This window comes from Elaeis guineensis, chromosome 10, assembly GCF_000442705.2.
Source record: "Elaeis guineensis isolate ETL-2024a chromosome 10, EG11, whole genome shotgun sequence".
In the NCBI taxonomy this organism is placed as follows: domain Eukaryota; kingdom Viridiplantae; phylum Streptophyta; class Magnoliopsida; order Arecales; family Arecaceae; genus Elaeis; species Elaeis guineensis.
In genome coordinates this window covers 6956852-6981433 of record NC_026002.2, presented here as the reverse complement: position 1 = coordinate 6981433, position 24582 = coordinate 6956852, and the positions used below count along the sequence as shown (strand labels likewise).

The following is a 24582-nucleotide window of genomic DNA, read 5'->3' as shown; positions in this document are numbered from 1 at the left end:
ATCATAATTTTTTTTTTTTTTTTTTGGTGTTCGATGCTTGGTTCCTCAACCAGTAGCACTTAAAAATCAATTTCGTGCCAAGGCCGAAAGTGACGGGAAAGGATGAAAGAAGAAACGAATCGGATGCTGGAGTAAAAGGTTTGGCATGCACTGAAAGATAACGATGCCCAGGGCTGGCGCCCACTACGTAGTCTATTCGTCGGATACCTAGCAGTTATAATACGCCAGCACACCAGTATAATCTGCCAAGCACTTAATTCTAACTAAAATACAAATCTCTTTGCACTAGATGAAAGGATTCAAAAGTCACTGAAACAGTCTTTTTTGTCTAGCGAGGACGGTATAAAATTTTGTGCGTAACGAAGCAAGAATCACATAACGCCACAAAATTGGAGCTTCGCAACAAGGGATAAACATCAATAACTTACCTTTATAATTCATATTAAAAGATTGATGCTTACACAACTATAAGAAATTCTTTGCTCCCACAGCTAGTGAATTTTGTATTTTAAGCTTTGCCAAAGTGGCTTTGACGAAAAAGCATTGAGTGAACAGATAGATTCTTCAAGCTTTATTAACCATAGGTAGCCAGCTATTCAGGAGAAATTTGGAGCGCCATTCCTTCCAGTAGTATAAGTCCTTTAGCCAGCTTAAATTAATAAGCCAAAACAACTAAAACTAGATTTACTGTGTAACATTTTTGAGTTTGGGCAATCTGGAGTGGGTTAGATATCAGAAGTGTAATGAAGCATCCGATAATCCCTTGCAGCATTGAGAAATTGAGAAATCTAATGAACTATTTGATGACTCTAGCTACCATTAATGAAAGAAATATGTGACAGTAAGCTTTAGATATGAAGTCATGCTAGGATTAAGTTCATGTAATCATGGCTGCATATGCACTCAAAAATTCAGAAAAACCTCTAATATTGAAGCTTTAATGGGCATCCAATCCCTAATCTCCCTTAAGAGTTTTAATAAAAGCCTTACCTTTGGCATAAACAGTTTGAAAACCCATTATAATACTTCAACTAGGAAGCATCTTTCAAACTTGTGTAACAAGGAGATGCTCTTGAGAGGAATATTTTCTTGCACCCTTTACAGCATGCCTCACACGGTTGCAGCTGCATGCGATCAATGTTCTTTTACAAAAGCTTGTCTAACAACTTTGGAACCTGTATGTTCTATAAAACTTGCGAACCATTCAAACACAAGATTTTGGGTTAAAGAAGCAAGAAGGTAGAAAACGAGATCGCCTGTCTGAAGAAATTACAAGCACATGGAGGCTAATTGCTATCCAGCACATACAAGAAGAGCAAGGATGTTCTTGGTGCTGACAGCCATAATGGTGTTCATGGCAGCTGTTCAGGGGAACACGGAAGAGGCAACAGCAGCAGGAGCACCCGAAGGTAGCTTTCTATGCATAAGCAAGTGTGGCACATGTCCGGCCACATGTGGACAACCGCCACCACCGCCATCGCCAACTCTCACCCCGCAAAACCCTTACATGTCTCACTCACCACCACCACCATCCAAAGCCCATTCTTCACCACCATCTCAACCAGCACATGCTCCGCCACCTCCTCCAGCCCAGGGGCAGCAGGGAGGTCTCTCCAATCCCTATTACTACTTCTACACCTCTGAGGCAACATGCGAACATCCTGTTACTGGATTCTTGAGATTGTTTCCAATGATATTGTTCTTTCTTCTTTCTATGTTGCTACAACGATGAATAGCCATGAGTATATGGTCAAGGATTATTATAACGATGTTTCATATTGTTGTAATTTTCATAATGAATCCAATTTTCTATTATATTCCTGATTTATAAAATGACTATAACTTGTCTTTTTCTTCAATGCCTCCCTGCTTTCACTCACAAACTTCTTGTTTCAGATCACCATTGCACAATGTATTGACAGTCCTGACTTGATGATTGGTCATCTTCAGTTAGAAACTAGAAAGAAAATCCAAGTTAAAAACCCTTCTATAGTCAAAAATATATAGACCCCGAAGAGAGCACATCATTAAATGAAAAAGCATGGAATCTTCACCAACAGTCGAAAGATTACTTAAGTCCAGGTCTCAGCAGCAAACCCTTAGTAACACTGTCAACTGTACGACCAAGTACCTCTCTTAGGGTTGTCAGCTTGGATTAAGATTATCCTGGCCTTCTTTCAGGATTATCTCATGAAATGCCCCAGAATCTAGAGTCCAACTACTTAAAAGAGGAAATTTCACAGGTTGGTAACTATGAGAAAAGCTACTCCCATGAGAACCTTCAGAACAAATTATCAATGATACTTGTCACTACCAATTACTACAAAAATTTTCACAGCGTGCTTCTTGGAAGCATGCTGCATCTTCTTCCTTTGAGTGAAGATTACTCAAGCAAGTACTTGTAAGAATAGAGAAAGGTTTCTACACTTAGAGGTAAGAAAAAATGCAGAGAATGAAAAAGTGCTTCACAAGATTTGTCAGCTGGTGAATTTCCTGCCAACAGAATACTCCAAGCAATTTTAAGTGGCAAATTTCATTTTGGACTCTTGGGGAGAGGGGAAAAAAAACGATCATTTGTAATAAATTTTACTAACCCACCAATCAAGGGACATGATGAATCAGAAATAAGTTGTTTTGATTAATAAGAACCTTTCCTTCTTGACGATTCAGGGAAAAAAAAGGAGACAAAGAAGAAGGATACTTTAAGCATTGGATCACTAATTCTCTGACTAAAACTCGAAATGTCAACAGTTATTTTTTCATTTTCTTATTCACATATAGATCCTACAGTGTCCATTTCCTGACAAAGGAACATCTCAAGTAGCTTGTACATTCTCATGCTTGCAATTATCATTTTTCTGCTTAATTGTTCAATTTTACTAGAGAAGTTGCCCAGGATCATAAGTTACAGATTGTTCATGAAGTGATCCCTTTAAGTCAAACTCATATCTGAACCTACAAAACTAATTGTCCATGAACAATTTGTTACCATGATTTGCGGTTTCCACATAAGGAAGAGAAACTTCATGCATGGGAAAAGAACGGGATAACATCACATGATAACAAACCATGACAGATTATTAGCTGAAGTAGTTAATGATGCACTTTAAGAATTTGCTTTTGAACTCCAATCAAGAGACAGAATCACCACAATCAAAAGATGTCAATGAAAATAACCAAGAACTTGACCACCCACATTCTGTCTGATGGCTTCCTCATGATCCAGAACACCATTTGGGGTTGTGATCACGACATACCCCCACTGCAGCAAAGCAAATTATGTTCAAATTATTAATCATCTTGCCATTGTTAAATAGAAAAATATAATAAAAAAGCAATTTACTTAGGCTTTTCAAGTCTCTTTGTAAGACATGGAAAAGAAACATCTAATCAATGTCTGGAGTATTTTCTCTAAACTTGGTGAATATAGTGGTGAATATAGCATGATGCAGATGGCTACATCTAAATAACATTAAGACAAGCTGAACCATGCTCACAGGCTTGTCAAGTATTACAAAAAGCAGTATCCACACAATAACATATTGAGGCAAAGAATTCATGAACAGACAAAAAAGGTTTGCAATTTAAAGCATCTAGTCCATCCGTGATAGGCAATGTCCTCTTCAATGCATTTCATGATGTCTGAATCAATAAATTAAGCAAAATCACCTATTATCCTGATTACTGAGATAGACAAACATGACTATGACACAGCTACTGAATTACCAAAATCTTACTCTTATGTAGTGAATATAAAAGTATGTTTATATTAATCAAAAATAAAGAAAACCAAAATCTGAATTATTCTTATATGTAATATGCAATTAAATCTTTTGAAACTAAACATTATACATGTAACCCACTTCAATTATGACATTTTAGCAATTATGGATGAACAGAATGATACTTAAATGATAGATGCACACCAACATTATTTGTGCAACTATAATACGTGTCCCTTCCAAATACTTAAATGGGCATGTATGTTAAAGTCATTTTGCAGCTTTTAAAATAAAAAATAAAAACTGTTACATTGTAAAAGAAAATTAGTGTTTGGTAGCATACTTAAGAAATGCTTCCATAAGAAGTCCAAAAAGTGTCTCCTAAAAGAAGCTAGAAAAACAAGCTTTTGGCTTTCGCTGTTGTAAACTTGCCCCTTGTCTTCCAAATATGGAAAGCCCATTCATAAAAGATACTCATATAATATGTGATCACCAAATGTGAATATGCATAGAAGTACTTGTATTTAAGAACTTAAATGGAAGTCATTTTTGAGAATTGCCCTTTAAACAGCAGAAACAATGCCCATCACACACAGTGGATTCACAAGTGATGTGGCTTCTCTGAGGGTCCAGCTTGCAAAAGGGTAAATCCATGTAAAACCCATTAAAGGAAAACAGAAAGCATTGCAGGCTTAACTTTCAAACTAAATGAAATTAACTTATATGTTTTTATTCATCTTGGAAATAAGTATTTGGGAAGCTGCCATCATATTGGAGACTTTATAACTGGGGAATTTAATTAGATCAAATTTTACAAGGATGGAAAGAAAAGTTTAATTTGTTGTGATGATAATGTCCTCTCTGAGCTATGTCCCTAGTCCCTTTTCCCTTAAGGTGTGCATTCTTGTCACTCTACTTACCCTAATTAACAAGCATAAGGCATATCATTTTGTGAAAAAAAAAAACAAAAGAAGCAGATGAGATATGTAACTTGTGTATTTATGTTCAATGGGCTTGCAAAAAGTCATTGTACCATTACAATTGACAAGACATATGCATCTTGTTAAATTATGAATATAATAAAGAGTAAAGTTTGTTGTATCCAACAACTGTAAAGTTTGTTGTATCCAACAACTGAACTGGATTAAAGATACACCCTTTTCTTTTTAACAATAATAGAGATATGTGTTATCTTTTGATATTATGTGCAATCTTCAACACAGCAGCTTTGGCCTTGCAAGGAAGGCTAAAGAACGGTGAGAATAGATGATAATAAGTGATGTGAAATTAGAGATAAATATCTTCTTAGCTACATATAAATGATATAGTTAGATACCTTTCAAAAGCCAGAGTAGCTAAGAAGAAGCCTTGAGACAAAAGAAAAGCTCATATGCCAAAGCTAAAATTGAGTTCAAGAAATGATATGATAAGTTAAATACATCAAGTAATTGAAAAGTTACATGACTTGTATTGAGAGACATTCTTGAGACAATGAAAAGCCAATGGAACATCTGTACATTCAACCAAACTACAATTAGGCCACAGGAGTCAAACCAATCTTATTATGACCTCCTTTGTTATGGTGATCAAGAAAACATCGAAGGATCATTTCTACATATAGTACAGATATGATACTATTATAGCCCTGCAGAAAATTCAAAATTCTGAAAATATCTAATTGTCATGAAAGATCCGTTAGGCAAAAAAACATCCGCACTTTAGGGGCAATGTCTAGCCAGATAAGGGGTAAATTCTTAAACAAAAAAAGAGATAAACTAGAGAAAAAGATAAAGAAGAAGATAAGTAACAGGAAATTTCATTAGTTCAAGTCATTATCTGCTAATAACAATATAGAGCCTTATGTACAGATAATAGGCATTTCAAGATTACCAATCTCCTGAACAAGACAACTTTAAACCTTACACAATACGAGCGTAAGAAACAAAGTCACTCAGCTGCAAAAGAAATGGACTGCAAAGAAACTACGTGGTAGGGTACTTTGAGGAGGAGAGTTATTGTTAATGACAGGGCATGGAAGAATTGAAATCTTAGATCAAAACACTATGTATGGATGATATTGAACTGCAGCCATGGCAATGGTGCCTAATGGTTTTGGGCTGCCGACCATCAGCATTGTTCATGGCTTAGGAACTTAGGATGCGGGAGAACACCACTCAACAATTTTGGGTGTTGGAATGGCCTGATGATGAGCTCAGGTTTCATTTTAATCAAAAGCTGACAATGATGCAGGTCCAGATGGCAGAGCTAGTGATAGTGGCTGGCCAGGTATTGGCACTTGAGCCATGGTAACCAGACTTCATCCTGTCAGCTGACACGACCCAAATACCTTGTTTGGCTTAGGTTGCCGAAGTTACCTTGGGAGTCCAAAAAGTGGAACGCTGTCATACATTGTAGCAACTCCAACATTCCATTGGGAGTCGACATGTGCACCGCTGATATGGAGCAAATATCCTTGAAAGAGTCAAGAAAGCCTGTTTCACTAAAGTGCATGCTAATAGAGTCGTCTAAGCCACTGGTTCCCAGCAGCATTGTCAAGCCATCAAAGGCTTTTGGCAAGTCTTTGTATATGAAATTTATGTAGGTCCCTCAGATATACATGAAAGGACTACCAGTTCCGTGATGCCAGCAAGCACTATTGTCACAAGGGCCAATATTGCTTCCAAGGCCAACCAGGCAAAGGCCTCAATGTGGATAGAGGATCTGGTGGATCATGTGTTGATAGCCACTCAAACAAGGGCAAGAATAGTACATGCCCCTCTATAAGGTCCCTGGTTGATCGCATTGAGCACCTTTTACCAATCAAACATGCAAGAAACTCAGAAGGATGCTGAGTTGACCAACACAGCCATCAACTCACTATGAGACAGCCACTCCGCTACAGACTCAACCTGATCCACTCCATCAAGAGGACAGGTTTCAAGCATCAGATGACAGCTGGTAGCACCCAACATGTGTTGCTCGATATCCATTAAAGGGTGGCGACCACATGGCATCTTCAACTCTATTAGCAGGAATGGAGGATTGCTCAAGTTCCAGCCACATTGTGATCAACCAGATATGTCAAGGAAAGCTTTTGTTATGGTCTCTGTAGGTTCCATTGGTCAGGGCCCTCAATAGAGGAAGCATTCCTAGGACCATTAAGGCCCATAGGGTGCATTGCGGAGGGGACCCACAACACAATCTCACCATGCAACAATAAACAAAAGGCTCTAGTCAACAACTTCGGGTCAGAGAAGATGACCTCCATGTCATTGGGTTCCCTTCAGTACCATCCAAGCCATGATGACCCTTCATTCCTTGGCTAACTGAAGTCGGGCGAGCACAAGGGAGGGCGGTCGCCTGAGCCATCGACGATGAACTCACATGCAAATCTTGCAAGACATTCATCAGATGCCTATGTCGACAAGGTAGCTTGTAGGCAACGTTGATATCACAACCACCAAGCAATAATCGACTAAGTGTGAGCCACCCTCCTCCAGTGTCATCTACCTGGTTGAGAAGTCATCCCACTAATGGCCTACCATCAATTTGGGTCACTGTCATGATGGTCATGGATTAGTCGACCACCACTGGCTCAACCTGATGCAAGTGCCTCATGGAGCAATCTCTTCTCTAGTCCACGGTCTCTTTGGTGGTTTAGTTAGTATATGGCTGGTGTGCATTCTAATCTAGATCATTAGCATCATCTTGGGCATCTAAGTGTACTAGAGCAGCCCACCCCTATGGGCTTTTTCCTTTAACCTCACCATTTGACTACCCCCACCCACTTGGTTGCTCAAAGCCAACTGGAATATTCAATGGTCAAAGTGCGCTGCATCAAGCATAGACTATACATGGTTTTTCTCATTATTGGTTTATTTGGTTGCACATCCTTCTTTGCTTGCATTACGAGTTATCTAGGGGTTGTTTAGTGATATTACTTTGGTGGCTCGAGCGTGGTACGACAAAAGTGGACATCTGTTTGTGGTTGTTCTTTAGTATAATAAATACCAATAACAAAATTTAGATTCCCAAAAATCTTGTATAAAATATAAAGGAAATCTCATTAAAAATCAATTATATCTAACCAAAAACTGCTCCCTCAAATCATCTTTCAAAGATTTTGAGTCATAAATACTGACAATAAGAGCCAAGAGACACCAAGTCGTAAAATACAGAAGGCCCTGAAATTAAATATAGAAGTTTTATATATATATAGCAGACTTGGACAAAGTTGATCGGATTTGAGCTCAGACCGGTCAGGTCAAAATTGACCATGGGAGTCCTACATCGATGATCCAAACCATTGAATGTGATATACTACTTCAAAACTACTTACATATCAAAAATCATATGATTTGAAGACCCCTAGCCTATACATCAAGTGTATCTAATTAAATTTATTTAGGCTGTCCAAATTTTGACTGCTTGATACATAGATTAGGGTCTCCAAATCATATAATTTTTCCTATGCAAGCAGTTTTGAGGTAGTAGATCACATTCAACGGCTTAAATCATTGATGTAGAACCCCTATTATAGAGTTTTAACCTGACCGGATCTGATTTCAAATTCGATCGACCTGATTCTAGCCTAGCTCTACACACACACACCTAACCAAGGTTTGCCTTGGTACTGATATGTGTACAATGTCAATACGATTGGTACAGGAATCGGTTGGCATACCAAGACTCCATAAAACATTCTCCATACCAAGACTCACCAACGTTCTCCATACCAAGACTCAGTTCGGTATTGGTATCATACAGTACATCCGTACAGGGCAGAACGTCCCAGTATGGCAAACCTTGTACTAACCTTCTCTAAGAAAATGTAAGAAGAAGGATAAATTCCAAGCAAGATTTGCAATCTCAATACTGGACCTCATACAGTTATCATGCTAATATCGATATGCCTAGTACGAGATCAGTTTGGTGCGTACCAAGACTCGATACACTCCACATACCAAGTCTCAATTCAGTACCAGTACGATATGATACACCCGATATGAGGCGGTCCACACTAGTGCAACAAACCTTGATCCAAGACTCGAATATTAATAGCTTATGACCAACGACAATATATTTTAAAAAATAACTAAATTCAAAGTTAGTCTAAGGAGTTATCCACATCAAAAACTTTTAAAAAATTAAATCTGAGATCAATACATTCTGATAGTTTATATTTTTTATGAATTAACAAGTCCATTACCATGAACACTTGCAAAATAGGCTAAACAATCCTAATCATGTTCAACTATCATGAGTATCATGATGAGCCACATAAAATTAAGCATGAGGGTAGAATGCCCAAGAACATGCATAGCAGCAAAGGGCAGACACAACAAAATAAAAAGTTGCAAAAAAATCTACTGGATCACTGACTTCGAGCCTTCATCTACTAGACAAATGAGACTTTAGCAAGGATAATCAATTTCGGGTTTAGGCATATAGCCATGGATCAAATAATTTTGACACTTTTGTGAAACAACCAAGCCACCTGACAAAGTAAAGGTGCTCTTGGAGTTTGGTGAGTGCTTATAGGACGTGTTACATGGACATAATTGTGCGGCTTCATTCTCGAAGGTTCTTAGACATTTAGTTTTCGTGTGCAATGGACATGAGATGCTAAATACAGAAAAACTTATATAGAAAGATGGAAAGGAGGTTAAAAACTAATAATTGGTGTAACATAAATTTGTGGTCACAAGTGGTGGCTCTCTAGTTAGAGATAGAACCTTGTTGAGAAACCTGGTTATTTCATGTTTTTTTATACTTTTGGATTTCTTTATCTATATACTTGTAAAGTTATTTTAACAAACATCTCAAGCCCTCACTTCTTTAATACAAAACAGCACAAATTTTTGCTTAAAAGAAAATGTTACAAGTCCCAAAGTAATGAGCTCCAGTGAGATGCAACATACACTAGCTAACTAACACTAAAAGAATACTTCAATATATACTGAAAGAAGCAAATAAAAGACATGTTAGACAAATGGATAAATAATGCAAACCTGGCGTGTTGGAAGGATGCGCAATCGGTACTTTTCTATATCCATAGCCTTGATGTCCTGTCTATATGTAAGTGCATGGCAATCATTTATCCTGCCTTGCAACTCTACAGTTATTCTCCCCACTCTATGTGGATCAAAGACCTGAAAATCTTTGATATATCCTGCAAAACAATATAAACTTTGTAAATGCAAACTTGAATTAATTATATGTAGAGACTGGACTTGGACTTGGACTGACCACAATGAGAATATGTTAATCCAAGCACTAAGAATGATAAAGCATTTCCTTGCAAAGTCAAGCCTAGAACATCAAATTCTAAATGGCATCCCTCTACAGGTAATCAGATATTTTTAACCAACATATCAGTTACGATTTTGATCAAAATGGTAGACTGGAACTTCAAATAAATGATACGAACCAGACAATCATTTCTAATATTTGTTCTGATTTGTGATGCAATTTGGAGAGTGCAGAACCTTCTATTTGCAACTAATTGTTCACAAGTTAGATGATAATATAATTACTGAAAGCCAAATAGCAAGAGCCATCCAATTTTCCACTCATTATTTTCATCTGAATTAGTCATCATCTGTTCTTGTTTAACCAGTGTTTAAGTAGACGGATGGTACAGGTCATAGCTTATCAAGCTACTAAGCAACCGATATGAGTTGATATCAAGCAATACAAAGTGGCACTTGCACTTGCCAGTTCCACACTAATGCAGTTGCTAACAAGTGCAAAAAAAAAAAAATTGGGTTTCCTTCATTCAAAACAAAGAAACAAGAACAATGAGGGGAAACTGAACAGAGAAGCCAAGGATTGTGGAACCGCCTTGAATCATCTGGTTCGGGGCGTATAGAGTCATGCCAATGGTGGACCGGGATGGTTCCAGCAATCAAAATGAGAAACCGGTGAAGGAGCGAGAGGGAGAAGAAAGAGAGGAATAGGGAGAGAAGGGAGGGAAAGAAAAGGAGAGAGTTCTCCAAAGGCCACCAAAGGGCTGTCGAGGCTACTAGAGGGACGAAAGAGAGGCTCCACCCTCCTCCAGCACCAAAGGGCTGTCGAGGCTGCTAGAGGGACGAAAGAGGGGCTCCACCCTCCTCCGGCCCTTAGTAGCCAAGGCCTCTGCTATTTCAATTGTGAGGAAGGCGAAGCTCGTCCTCCGGCACTATAGCAACCTCGGCAGCCCTCTGACGGCTCCATAGCCTTCGTAGATCCTCTCTCCCTCTCCTTCCCTCCCCCCCAGGGCTCTCTCCTGTTCTCCCTCTGCCCTCTCTACTGTGTTGTTTTGGGCCCAGTACAAGCACAGGGGCGTACCATTGCTGCCAGCCAATTGGTTTGGGCCCCGTATCGATACAACGAACCTTGGGAGAAGCTTTATTTCTTCTAGATGTTGCAGTGAGTTGATGCATTGAAAGCCCTGAGTTAATTTTATTAAAGAATTCTACCATCTCTTCCTCCATTAGTAAAGTTTTTTCAAAAGAAGATTATAAATAAAAAGAGGAAATCAAGCTAAAATTTATTCTTTTGGCATATTTCATCATATACTGTAAATCTAGCATGCATCTACACCTAGAAAGCATGAATACAGCCACTAAAAACGGCTACGACACAATATGATATACCAATACTACAAATCTTGAAAAATAAGGATACAATATGGCTCGAATATGTCGATGAGTATATGTGCATTATATACACAGGTCCGTGGTCCTCTCTTTCACGTCTCTAACATTGCTCATGGGTGTAACAAAGGAAAAAAGGGTTTGGAGACCTTTTCTCATTCAACCATCAAGGAACAATTAGTTAGGCCGATACCAAGCCCTTACCAAGCCAAACCAATTGATTTCAAGTGGCTTTTCCTTGTAAGGACTGGCTCACATAAATTTGAGCACCACCTTATATAGAGACCAAATCGTTGCAATTCATGGTCAATACGGTACAATACCGACCATATCAAAAGATTTGGTTTGGTATCATATACCATGATTTGAAGTATCCATGCTACCTAGATCTATGCATTGGCATAATTTTTTGTGAAGTATTTTTATTTTTTTGAAGTAAATTGATTTCTTGAAATATATTCTAATTATTGTTATTCTCTTTAAGTATTTGCAAATTATATCATGTCAAGCCATAACTAACTGACCATATATTCTATAGCCCTTTTACATCTTCTAGGGCCTCAAATGCTTAAAACCTATTAAACCTGGAAAAAACAACAAGAAAAACATAAGAAACAATCCTACAAAAAACCTATGAAACAATAGAAGAAAAAAAATCATTGTATAAGGCATCGGTGATGAACGATAGGTGCATGGTACATGTGTTTGAATAGTATCGTACTGGTACAATACCGAGCAGGTAGCTAAGCAGTCCAAGATCCAAAATTTCTACTCAAACGTAGTGTTATATATGGATAAATGGTTGAAATTATTTATATATTACAAAACAAATAACTCAAAGCCTTCGTAACTTGCACCATTTTGAAAGATGCTAAACAAATTGGAACGTATCAACATAGTCTTGCCCTGTTGTCTCAGATTTAATGTATTATTAAAAATGAAGATTTAATCCTATAACAATGAATGGGAAAGCAAAGCCCTGACCTTAGCAGTTTATTTAGTCATACCAATACAAACTTCATGATAAGATACAAGGATCACTCTATGCAAAAGGATAGGACATGACGAAGCTCCACTCATAAATATACAGATATTGTCTGTTATTCAACAAAACATCCAAGATCAAGCAGATTAACCTTAAGTCAAACAAACAGATTTTACATTACCAAATTACAAAAGATGTGCTTCATTTGATGGTTTGATCAGATAGAAGTCTCTCAAAACTGAACTACAACTTGCAGAAGATAATCCCAGCATAATTCCCTTCAAATTGAAAAATGACAAGAGTTTCATTGTCTAACTAATTGTCTCAACAAAAACAAGGTATGTAACAACTCAGTTTGTTTTGACCTTGTTTAGCTGATTGACTGCAGATTCTTGACCATCAGCAGTGATCCAATATCTTGAAAATAGGCTGCCATAACAACAATTAGCATAACTCCATTTAAATATGTGGGATTGGGTAGTCATAACATAATGATGATTCTCAGAAGCCTGAGCATTAAGACTTCAGTTGCAAATATATGCCATCCCTTACTCCTTGCTCTGCTACATGGAGCAAATTGTTGAGGTCTTCCAACTGAATAACCTCCTCCCTTGAGATCAAGACAATGGTCTCAGCAAAACTAAGCGAACATATTCTGCATATTGAGAATCTTTAGTCATATTTCCCGAATGCAGTCCAGACTAAGCTCATGTCTTTGACATAGACACTCAAATATAGGCCGCCAATACAATTCATGCTTATTGTGAAAAACTGAGACTAGCATAACATACTGATCTATCAGATATGCTTCCAAACCTTGGAATACAATCATTTTGACAGATTGAGCATGTAGTACAGAACAATCTCACTTCTGGAAGTGAGTAGCAGGGCCTGAGAAATTCAGTCTAACCTAAACTTGATCATGATCACAAACCTAAACTTGATCCCGATCACATTTATGGTTATAGGAAAAGGAGTAAGATAATGAGGTATTAAAAGAGAATCAAGAGGATTTATGTGGATGTTACCACCATAAGGATGTGAAGGATACATCATACATGAAGTTCCAAATCACCTTAATTGCCAATTCTTACTTGAAACCCAACATAAAAGCATCATCAATCTCTGTACGCCGGCTAAATGGATGAAAGTTCTGATTCATAAAATTTTAAAAATATTTCAATCAAGATTTTAAATCCTGTGGGATAGGAATGTCGTGGTTTTTTCCGTGGAATGGGATGCGCCGCCGTCCCGACACTTGGGACAGAAGATATCCCAAGACGTTCTAATTGGGACGTCGGGACGCTGGCAGAACGGCCTGTCCTGACATATGGGATGATATCCTGTCCCGATATCCCACAGGATCCTGTTGGACCTGAATCCTTGATTTCAATGCCTCACCTTAACCTGACATCAGCCATTTCTAAGTTAGAGTGAGATTCCTACCAGGTGCATCCTAAGACTCCAAACAAGCTTGAAATGAAACCTAGATGGCTAACTTGGGTGGAGAAAGGGGTGTGGAGTTCAAGCATATCAATCATAACTATTTAATCTGAGCAAATGAAGAGCAACCAATCAAGATTCTCCTAGGGTAAGGGTTAATAAAGAGGAAAAATGGCTACATTTTTCATATGAAGTATCATATTTATAAATGCTTGGTCAAAGAGCCAACTAAAACATTATTCTAGACATGAAGTTTGACATTCAATGGAAAAATTAATTCCACTCCATCACTTCAAAGAGACCTTCCTTCAAACAACAAAAGTAACATCCAGAAATTCTGCACAAATCCTATCCATAATCAAATAATCTTGGTCACTGAAAATATTTTAATATGTTTTAGGCATAAAATGAAGAACAAAGTAACTTTAACTAGCTTAACTCATAAGAAACCTACAAAACAAAACCTAAAAGAATCACAAAATTTCCCCATATAAACCCAATCCTGATAGCAGCATGAAACATGAATATATTTAGCAACTAAAGATAACTTGCATTAAGCATTAAAGAAAATTATGGATGAAGCTTGCGACCTTTAGCCATATGATTTGTCACCAGCTGACTCAGACCCCTCCTAAATATTCTCCATGGATTGCACATAGCATAGGTCAGAAATAAGAAATAATACTATAGTCTTTAAGTACCTATTGGCCATATGAAGCAGACTTGGCTCAGTTAAGGTTAAAGGTTACCAAGCATAAGAATTAGAAAAGCACCTTGAGAATTGATAAATGGAGTAATATGTTGACCTAGGTAAAGAACAAACAAATGCTCCACAAAGAATGGCAGCATGCAAATGTGTCAAAGATATGAAAATTAAGCAAGAGAAGCAGGATGGTCCAATTACTTTGAATGACAGTAAAATAGACAATTAGAAAATTGTCAACTAAACTGCAACATCTGAGTCAAGAACGCATGAAAATCTTGAAGGCTGATTGGGGTATAGATTGACTTAAGTATAAAGCATAGCAGGAAGTAATTCCTCAAATGAGTTAAAAGTATTTGAGATGTGAAACAACAAATAAATGACATGTAGGACAAGTGGACCAATGTAAGCCCTAAGGATCAACCTGATCTGAGGAAGGTTGGACTGATAATAACCTAGAGACAATCAGGATGGTGCGATCGCACTCAAGTGGATGCTCATATGAGATAATCATAGAAGAAAGACAGAGAAACATTCTAAAGTAGGCAGTAAGTCAGATGAATCAAACATGTCAATACCCAAAAAGAGTCAATTAAAAAGCTGAAAATCATAGGTTCAGCAACAGATGCAGCCAATTAATGAGGTAGTAGCACCTAAGAAGGTGAATTAGAGACAACAAAAAAGATTGAAGATGCCCAAAAGGTCAAGTATTAAGGATGGTGATGAGGAAAAGATCTTAAATTTTTTGACTGGGCTAAAATATGAAGAAGAAAGATTGCAAAAAGAAAATAAACATCAGTTATTAAGCGAAAAAAAAGAAAGAACTCAAAGACTAAAAACAGTGCAATAATAATAGTAAACAGATTAAACAATATAAAAAGAGAATGTCATTGCCATATGCTCCGAAATATGAAGTGAGAACCCATACTATGTGATCTGATGATTTTATAATAATAAGGCATGACTCAGAGATAAAACTACGATATGCTTGACTTGTGAAGAAAAGGACATGCGTCAGCAGCATTGTCAAAGATAACAACCAAAACTTTTCGGGTAAAATATACGAATAACTATTTTTTTTGCAGGGGGTCGGGTTTGGGGGGAGTTTGTGGGTTGAGGATGGTGTGGAAGGGACTAGGACAGGGTTTAGAGTAAATGTGCTTGAATTGCCTGATAAGCAGTCAAGGACCTAAGCCAACTAATTATCAAAGCTGAAACATAGGAAGGAGGCCTATCTAGGAAATGATCAGAGTTTCTAGTAGATGATTGGTCAAGGAATTGGAAACTCACCAAAACTCCAAGAAGGAATAGGCATTTGAGAGATCAACAACAGAGGTATAGTTTCTTGGAATCATGGAATGTCGTCCGGACCACACCACATACACCCATATACTCTAGCGGCTTGTACATATAGAACTCCATATGCTATCTCATACCTCACTGAACCGCATACCAACATGTTATAGGATGGTATCCATACGTTGGTCCAGTACTGAGAAGACGAACCTTGCTTGGAACTATTGATTTATCCAAAATGGGTAACTCCAACTTTCTAGTGATCAAATCGTGGGAATAAACCACTCTCCCTCCCCTCTCCCACCCAAATGCACACAAGCATCACCACCCACAGACACAAGACAAATAATGAACTTATGGCCAAATGTGGAGGTAAGGTATCAACATGGACAGAAGCTGACTACAAATTTAGTCTGAACATTAATATGAATGAGCGAAGCACACAAGACAGGCTTAGGTCGAATTCATGCTCCAAGAAATTAAGCTTAACAGTTGTTGGACTAATTGCAACATCATAATAAGACATTAAGCCAAACACACTTTGTTACAAGCATCCGTATATACTAAGATAATGCAATAAGGAACCAGCATATAATATCCATGAATAGCTTCTCAACATATTATCCATTTCATAAGAATTAAAGACTGCATAGAGGCAACACATTAAATATATAAGTGCAGCTGTGCTACAAAACTATGATGTTTCCTTTCTTTAACACAAATGACGAACAAACCTTTGTCTGACATCGAAAATGCAGTTTAAAGTAACAAATTGTAGGGAACATGTGATATTTGTTAAATCAAGGTTAGGTCGAATTCTTTGTGTAGATTGTGTGAATTTATATGATACATTAAGACACAAGAACAAGGGAATTGAAAGAAAGAGAAGAACAAGAAGTAGAGAGATGGAAAACATGCTGTACTAACTCCTAATCAGCTTAAGATCTAATTTTTCCCTTTACTAAACTTCTACATCTGACACATCTCTTGCATATTCAAAGTCAGAAAAAAAAAAATTTTTTGCTTTGCTTTTATATGGGTTAGGACTAAATCAAACTGGAGTGTGGCACAAAAAATTCAAATGAACATGAAGAGATGGAAAGGAAAAATAAAATCATTATAATTCAATCCTAAAAACTTTTGAAAAATTAAAAGTTCTCTCACGAACGAGCTAAGCCTGATAACAATAAATTGCCTATTATGCAGTGACCAACCAAAAAGAGGGGAAAAAATGGTGCATCTGGCTATGAACAGAAAATCCAGATCCTATGCTGTTCATAAGTTTAGTAAGAATAACAGAAAATCATCATAAATAGACAAAGTTTTGTGCATGATTTTCTAACTTTTTAACAGCAGGCTAAAGATCACCAAATTGAATTTAGACAAGACGTTTTCTTGAGGACTATTTGACTGCAAGGACAAAGTTGGAGAACTAGTTTTCCTCTGGAAAATCCAATTTTCTGGTTGTTTGTTTTGCAAGAGAAATCTAAAACAGCAATATCACTTACTGCTGGAAACCTGACTTCTTTCCAGAAAAAAGTTCCATAAAATGATAACTCAATTTTTCCAAGTATAGGGATCTTTGCCTTCCTCGAATCATCAAATTGTTTGGCTAACCAGATAAATGAAAAAAAAAAATTTCCATTGTCCCAAAAAAGACTTTTTATCTTCATCTTCCCTTTGGTTTCTTACAACCCAATGGACACAATTTAAAGGCGACCACCAGAAACATATATCTGGTGATTCTAACACAAACCATTCAAAACTCACTTGATGACTCCTCCACCAACCTGTATAATATTTAAGAATAATAAATGTCATAAACCAATTCTACAGTATACCTGATTCATTAGATTCAACTGGAACCATGAACAAAAAATACAGAAAATGAAATAATCCGCAGCAAGTAAAGGATTTTTGATTCAGTACAGGTTTCAGGCAGCAGGTACTCTAATCCGTTGGACTATGTCAACCTTCACCAGAGCCAGCAGATTCGTGCGCAAAGACTTTGACAATCAAATATTTGATTTTATTTCCATCCCATAAGCAAGTGTGCTCGTTCACAGTATTCAGATATTTTTGCCAGATTGTCCTACAAGTTTTCATTGGAACAGTATGAAGGTGGCCTTTTAATATGTTAATAATTTTTTTTTGAGAGAGAGTTCCACTACCAAATGAAGGGTTCTTCCATCCAATTTGCTTCAATTTTTGTTGAACTTCAAAGTTTAATCCTGGCAATTGAATCTCTCTTTACCCTTCTCGTCACATCAGCTTTTATCCTAATCGCCAAATTCCTTAGATAATTATTCTAAAACAAACGTACAGCAGGGGTACTTTAAATTTGTTATAGGTCTGCTGCTCTATTGAGACTTAAAACAACTAAATATGGACCAGCTTGATTTCACTTGGGAAAAAAGAGAGAACAAAAGGGAATCTTTTCAGATCACTCAGGATTTCTAGGTACTAACACAAAGAAGGACAAAGGATGATGTCATATACTTGCTCCAAGATGTTAATGCTGGTCCTGACAAAATACCCCCAGCATACCTTCTTTAATCAAGTCTTTCTCTTTAGAAGAGATAATCTTGATAGATATATGATGAGGGTGGACAAGAAATTGAGATGATCACATGACTTGAAATTAGAAAGAACCTCAAACTATGATAAAAGGTCTCAGTTTGGTATCCAGGATTACATGCCACCACCATATGCTTGCTTCTGCAAATGGGTCATTGCAGCTAACTGGAGAGCCAAAATATGAGGGAAAAATGACAAGATGAAGATCCTTTTTAAGAGTGGGTGCAAACCAGCTATACTCTATAAGATAGATTTGTAAACTGCATGTTGGAAGATATAATTACTCTTTTTTAGTGTGAATGGAAAGCAGATCCAACACTTGAACAGAAACTTCTATCCATGCATTAGGAAGATAGAATTGCATACCACGTACATCTTGAATCATCTACTATTATAGCCATGCAATATATAATGCGTACAGAACATGTACACATACATACATGTAAATGCAAGAACAAACACATGCAGACATACAGACATAGACAAATAGACACACACCAAAGGAAAGTCCTTATGGATTGGTTTTATTCACCAAGCTATCAGCCAGCAAATTTTGAGAATTGTATCAACCCTTTATAAATTATTATCAAGTTCCAGGCCAAGGCAATTTCAGTGCCAAAATAGGCCATGTGGATTGTAGGAAATCTACCTTATTGATTATGACTAAAAGTCTAATAGGCTAATTGGAGAGTAGAAGGCTACATTATCCTAAAACCATAACGAATTGCAAATATTTCCTGGCTTAATAATTCTCATAATACCCCTTATTAGATTTCACTATCATACCATGGCCCCACTCTTAATCTCCGCACTCTTTTTTTGCCCTTCCTTCCATGCCTCACATTCCTTTGTGCAAAACAGGCCTTACTTAGATGCTTTGGCTCCACCTCTACCCATGGTCCTTATGATACATCATCTCAATACTAACAAGGTAAACAAGGATCTTCACCACACTCTTCTTCCCTAATCTCTCTCTCGGTAGTATACAAGAGTTCACAGTTATGTATGAGCAAATGGGTGGTTTTGTTGACTATTAGTATGAGGTGGTTTAAGAAAAGAGATTGAAAAGTATACTTAGAAGTTGTTAGGGGAGTCTACATATTTTGTCATAGTTACAAGTTATAAAATAAATTAACAGCTATTCATGTCTTTTTCTCAATAAAGAAATTATGGTATAAGAAACAATGATTAGACAATAAACATTTTTCCAAAAAGTAATAGTTAATTAATTTTGAATCTTTGAAAAAAAAAAAAATAGGATTTAGTTAAATTACCCTATATCCAAAACCTTGAGCAGCCACATGCATTTGCACATAGACTAATAACTAGTCCGTTAAGAACCCTCCATGGTTTTTATTCAGAACAAATTATAAGGCAATGATAAAAAAATAACCCTTTTAGCATGCACACACACAAGCAAGACCACTCAGTCAATTACATGCTCTAACTATCTTCATTGCAAGATTATATTACAAAATAGTCATCCAACCTCCAACAGAACCATAAATACTCGAACTTAAAAGTCAACTAAGAGCTCTTGGAGTCTCCTCCAAGGTAAAGGAAAAATAAATCAAACAACCTTAGCATATGGCAACTAGGATGATGGCTATGGACATAGTGTAAAAAAGTAGTTTAGAAATTTGTATGGTTACAAATTCCCTTACTATGTTTATCCAAAACTTTATCCTTCATATCTGTCATCAACATTCTTGATTGCTTCCAGCCTCCTTTCTATGTTTAACCAGGCCAAGCTGGATAAGAATCTGTGAATGATTGATTGGGCTTTAGACTAATACAACTCAAATAGATGCATTGAACAGTGATCTTGAATCCAATTGGCACACTTCACTATCATTCCCCACCAACAAAATAAGAAAAAGAAAATGGAGGCCTGCAATAACCACCCATCTCAGTTAGCTCTTTAAGTTTGGTTTTTTTAATTCAGTCTCTTTTAAGCATTAATTATTGGCTATCTATCTTATCATTGGATATAATAAAGAACTACTTCATATGTTAAATTACATGATTTCAAAGCTGGAAAACCATATTTTCTCTACTAGACTAGCTAATTTACTCACCCACATACTACTGGTATATACCCCTCTTACAGTTGGGAATCATGACAGCTTGTCCCTTCCAAGCAATATCACCTACTAAACTTGAAGAAGCGCCCTAGCATTAGCAAATACTAATTCCATTCAGATATTTGTTTGCTTAGAATACAGTCAAAGTGAAAATGTTGACGGCCAACATAATATACAAAAACCGTAAAGCACACAACCAATTAGTTTTGTTGAACTAAAGCAAGAAATATGATATCTTAACCTACAGCCTTCAAGATTTAAAGTGTGTGCCGGTCAATTACAAAAGGACCCGTCAAAAGCTTTATACGTCCTCTACGAATGGCTTGTTACAAGGTGTCAGCCCTTTGTACATCAATGTCGAATTCCCACCATGTAATACAAGTTCAATCAAAGGTTTACTCTCGACAGCAGCGAAACCTCAAATCGAATCAATTTTGGCCTCTACGGGTTATAACATCCATTAATTTTCCAGCTTAATACTGAATTTCCCAGTCATATATCATGAAAAGAAAATAATAAAAATACTAATTTCCGTCAAATCTTATAAAAAAAAAAAGTCAACAAAAAATACATTAAAAGAAAAATCAATACCCAAATACAACGAACAAATGGGGAAATAAAAGATCCAACCTTTCAAACGGATTTAGCCTAAAAAACCCAAATCCCACGTTACAAAAGAATTCCACTCAACTTTCAATCCTTCGCATAACTAAAGAAATGTTCTATTAAGACATCGACTAAAATATTAAGTATAAAGTTGAATGCAAGAATGGAAGAAACGAATGGGACTGAGAGGAACCTCGATCTTTCATGATCTTAAGGAAGGAAACCATGACGGTGGAGATGGGTTGGAGGTTGGCTGTGGCCTTCCCTCTCTTCTCCGCGTTCACGATGGTCCGAAGCGCATCGTTTAGTATCCTCCGGCCCATCTTTCCACCGCTCTCTCGACAGAGCTGGCGGCGGCTGAGGGTCTGGGTTGAAGGGAGGCGAACGTGGGAAAACTCGAGTCCGGCTCGATTCCAATTAATGGAACCAAACTTGTTTCAAACCAAGCATGAAATTAGTCCAGCTTGACTGGGCTCGGCTCATGAGACTCGAACATGTGTTGTATGTGGTCTGCGGGTACAATATATAACTAGTTGAAATCCATACATGTACTATATATAATTATTTTTTAAAATAATATTTTTATAAATTAAAATTTTAATATAATATAAAAAATATCATAGATGATATCAAATATTTTAAATAAAAATTTAAATTTAAATTATTTAAATAATATGATAGTAAGAAGTAACATAATCATTTTTATCTTTTGTTGATTGAAAAATTATTTTTGAATCAATATTTTCAGTATCAATTACTTCAAAATCCTCATCATTAAGTAGAATACGACCATCTATTTGCATCTTATGCACATCTCTTTTTTTCATAGTCGTCTCAATAATAAAAATTTCATCCTCATCTACTTCAATCTGCAAAAAGAGATTTAATTATCAATTATTAGAATAAAATATAATAAATATAATCATCCATATGAAAAAGAATAAAAATACATCACTCATAATGGATTTTTTTTTATTTCTCTTATCTTCTGATTCGTTGCATGCATCATTCGAAACTATTTTAAAAAAAATGTAGCATAGTCCTCTTTTAAGATTGTATTCATCAACTTTAATTTAGAAGATTTAATTTTTTTTATAATTTTTTTTTATTTTTAAAAAAATAATAGAATTATCATCTTTTTGTAAGAAAAAAATATGACTCGTGCACAGTGCATGGGGTTCAAAATTTTTTTTTTATACTTTACGATCCGTGTGATTTCATCACTTCATCGCATGGAGAAAGAGAGGTAAAGTGAAAGGCATGGGAGAATGCTAAAAAGCGCATATTTCAATTTGATATTTTCATACAATTTTTATGCGAAAGAAAGATATACCATCCAAGGTTTTCATAAAATAATCGTACCCATCCACTTCATACGCATAGCAACTTATACGAGGACTTCTCATATTTGACACCTCCAGACCTCTCTTTCCCTGTCCATTTACCAAATGCGACACTCCAGAGTATTCTTTTCTTTTTTTTTCAACTTCTTCGATGGCTGAACCTATAGAGGTGAAGGTGGAACCGAGCAAAGTTGAGGAGCTGAAGCGAAAGCTAATGAATTTGCTGAACGGGATGAACTGAGGCCTGTAGGCATCCAGCGAGATGCGGGCAGAGATCATGAAGGTCATCACCCAGCTGGAGCCAAGAACCCTACTCCCGCTCTCATCGAGACCCTCACCCTCCTCAATGGCTTAACATGTGGCCCCTCTTACTTCGTTTGTAATCCGGCCACCACCGTCTGGGCTGAGATTCCACCCCCACGAGGTCATCACCTAGTTAGAGGCAAGGAACCCCACTCCTACTCCCATCGAGGCTCTCACCCTCCTCAATGGCTTAACATATGGCCCCTCCTACTTCGTTTATAACCCGACGCGCCGCTGGGCCGAGATCCCACCCCACCTTCTTTTTTCATCTTTTAGGCTATAGGAGCATTTGCTGAGGCCATCGTCTTCTTTTTCCCTGTTTTTCCAAACCTCCCATGATTCCACCTGAATGAGACTCAGAACGAAAAAAATGAGAGAGGCATCGAGGAGTAAATAAAATGAAGATCTGCTCCAATCTTCCCATGGTTTCACTCCATATGGCAAAAAGCCTCTTATCCCCAGCCTCACCCTTTCCCTCCCCCTGTGCGATCTCACGTCCCTCACCGTCTCTCTTCCCTTCCCCCTCTCCTGCAGCACCCAGCCCCCATCGCCTCCATGCAGACCCTAAGCGTGACATAGTTTTTTTTTTTTTTTTACGGTTGGAGGGTGATGCTAGAGTCTAGGTAGGTGCCAAGGGTCACACAATCGGAGCCGGTGAGAAAGCGGAGTGGCGTCATAGAGAATGAGAGAAGAGGAGGAGATGAGGGTGGAACACATTGTGAGAGTTTTTTTTTTTTTGCCAAAGCACAAGTCACATTCAAAAAATTTCCTCCACTTTTCCCAGAATCTCAGTGCTCCCACGCGGCTTTCTTCGCTTTTATTCACGTGTCAACCATGATGCATCAATATGATTGCTCCATTTTAATATATATATATATATATATATTATCAAAAACCTCCATTGATCGTCACATACTCGATGAATATATTTTGATATTTTAACATTCATGTTTCATGATTGAAAGTTATTAGTTCTCTATATTTAATAGTTTGAATCAATTAACTACAATTCAAGCTTGACTCAAGCTTCAAACCAGTCTAATGGAAGCTCGAACAGGATTCAACTTGATTTAATGTTATCAAGCTAACCAATTAAGCTTATAGTTGGCTTAATTCAAAACTAAGGTTGAATTAGCTTGACTAAATAATAAATATATCAACTTGGATCTTAATTTTTTTTTTCATGGAGCAAAAGCTTGATATAAATTTGGGCCCAAAAATAATTTTAGGCTAAGCTTGATTAAATTGAAACTAATTTTGCTTAATTACACCCCTACAGCCGGGAGAGGAGCCCAGATCTCTTTGGAAGTTTTAGGAGGGAGGCTAGTTTGAGCAAGGAAAACTTTGTAAAGTAAATATGTAAGGTAAACTAAATCCAAATAAAGTTAGTTTTGAAGGTTCCACCTTATTATGCTCGTAAAGTTTACCTAAAATCGGATCTATTTGCTCTTCACATCCTACTAGATATGTCTAAGAACTTATTTGGTGCACAAAACTTTCCTCACCACTAATGGATAAGCTTATCAGAATTATTGTTTTAACAAGTCAATGAGAAGATAGATAGATAAGTATGCAGGCATGCCACCAATGTTATATAGTCAAAAGAGGGTAATCAAAATGAGGATATGAGAGTAATGTATATTTAGATGCCTTGACCTTCATAGATTTTTGGTATCATCAACTACCATTCAAGGAGATAGATTTAGATAGGTTGTAGCTTGGGGTTTGATAAGAGAAATAAGTTAACACTATTCCTAGAGTAAAATTCTACTGTAAGTAAAGTGTAAAATAAAAGTTAATACAAATAAGATTCATTGATATTGGATGCTAAAATTTTTACATAATACAATTTTGCTTATTTATATCAAATGATAAACCGGAAG

General features: G+C 36.9%; 1 protein-coding gene across 1 annotated transcript; it reads right to left on the bottom strand.

Annotated features, from left to right (window-relative positions):
• Positions 1 to 3057: 3057 nt before the first annotated feature.
• Positions 3058 to 21481, bottom strand: LOC105053446 (small ribosomal subunit protein uS8my). Its single transcript, XM_010934600.4, has 3 exons — positions 21247 to 21481; positions 9734 to 9894; positions 3058 to 3262 (listed from the first exon to the last, which is right to left on the bottom strand). Exons 1-3 carry the CDS (start codon positions 21374 to 21376, stop codon positions 3164 to 3166), a joined length of 390 nt encoding a protein of 129 aa, XP_010932902.1. The 5' UTR covers positions 21377 to 21481; the 3' UTR covers positions 3058 to 3163.
• Between the last annotated feature and the right edge of the window lie 3101 nt (positions 21482 to 24582).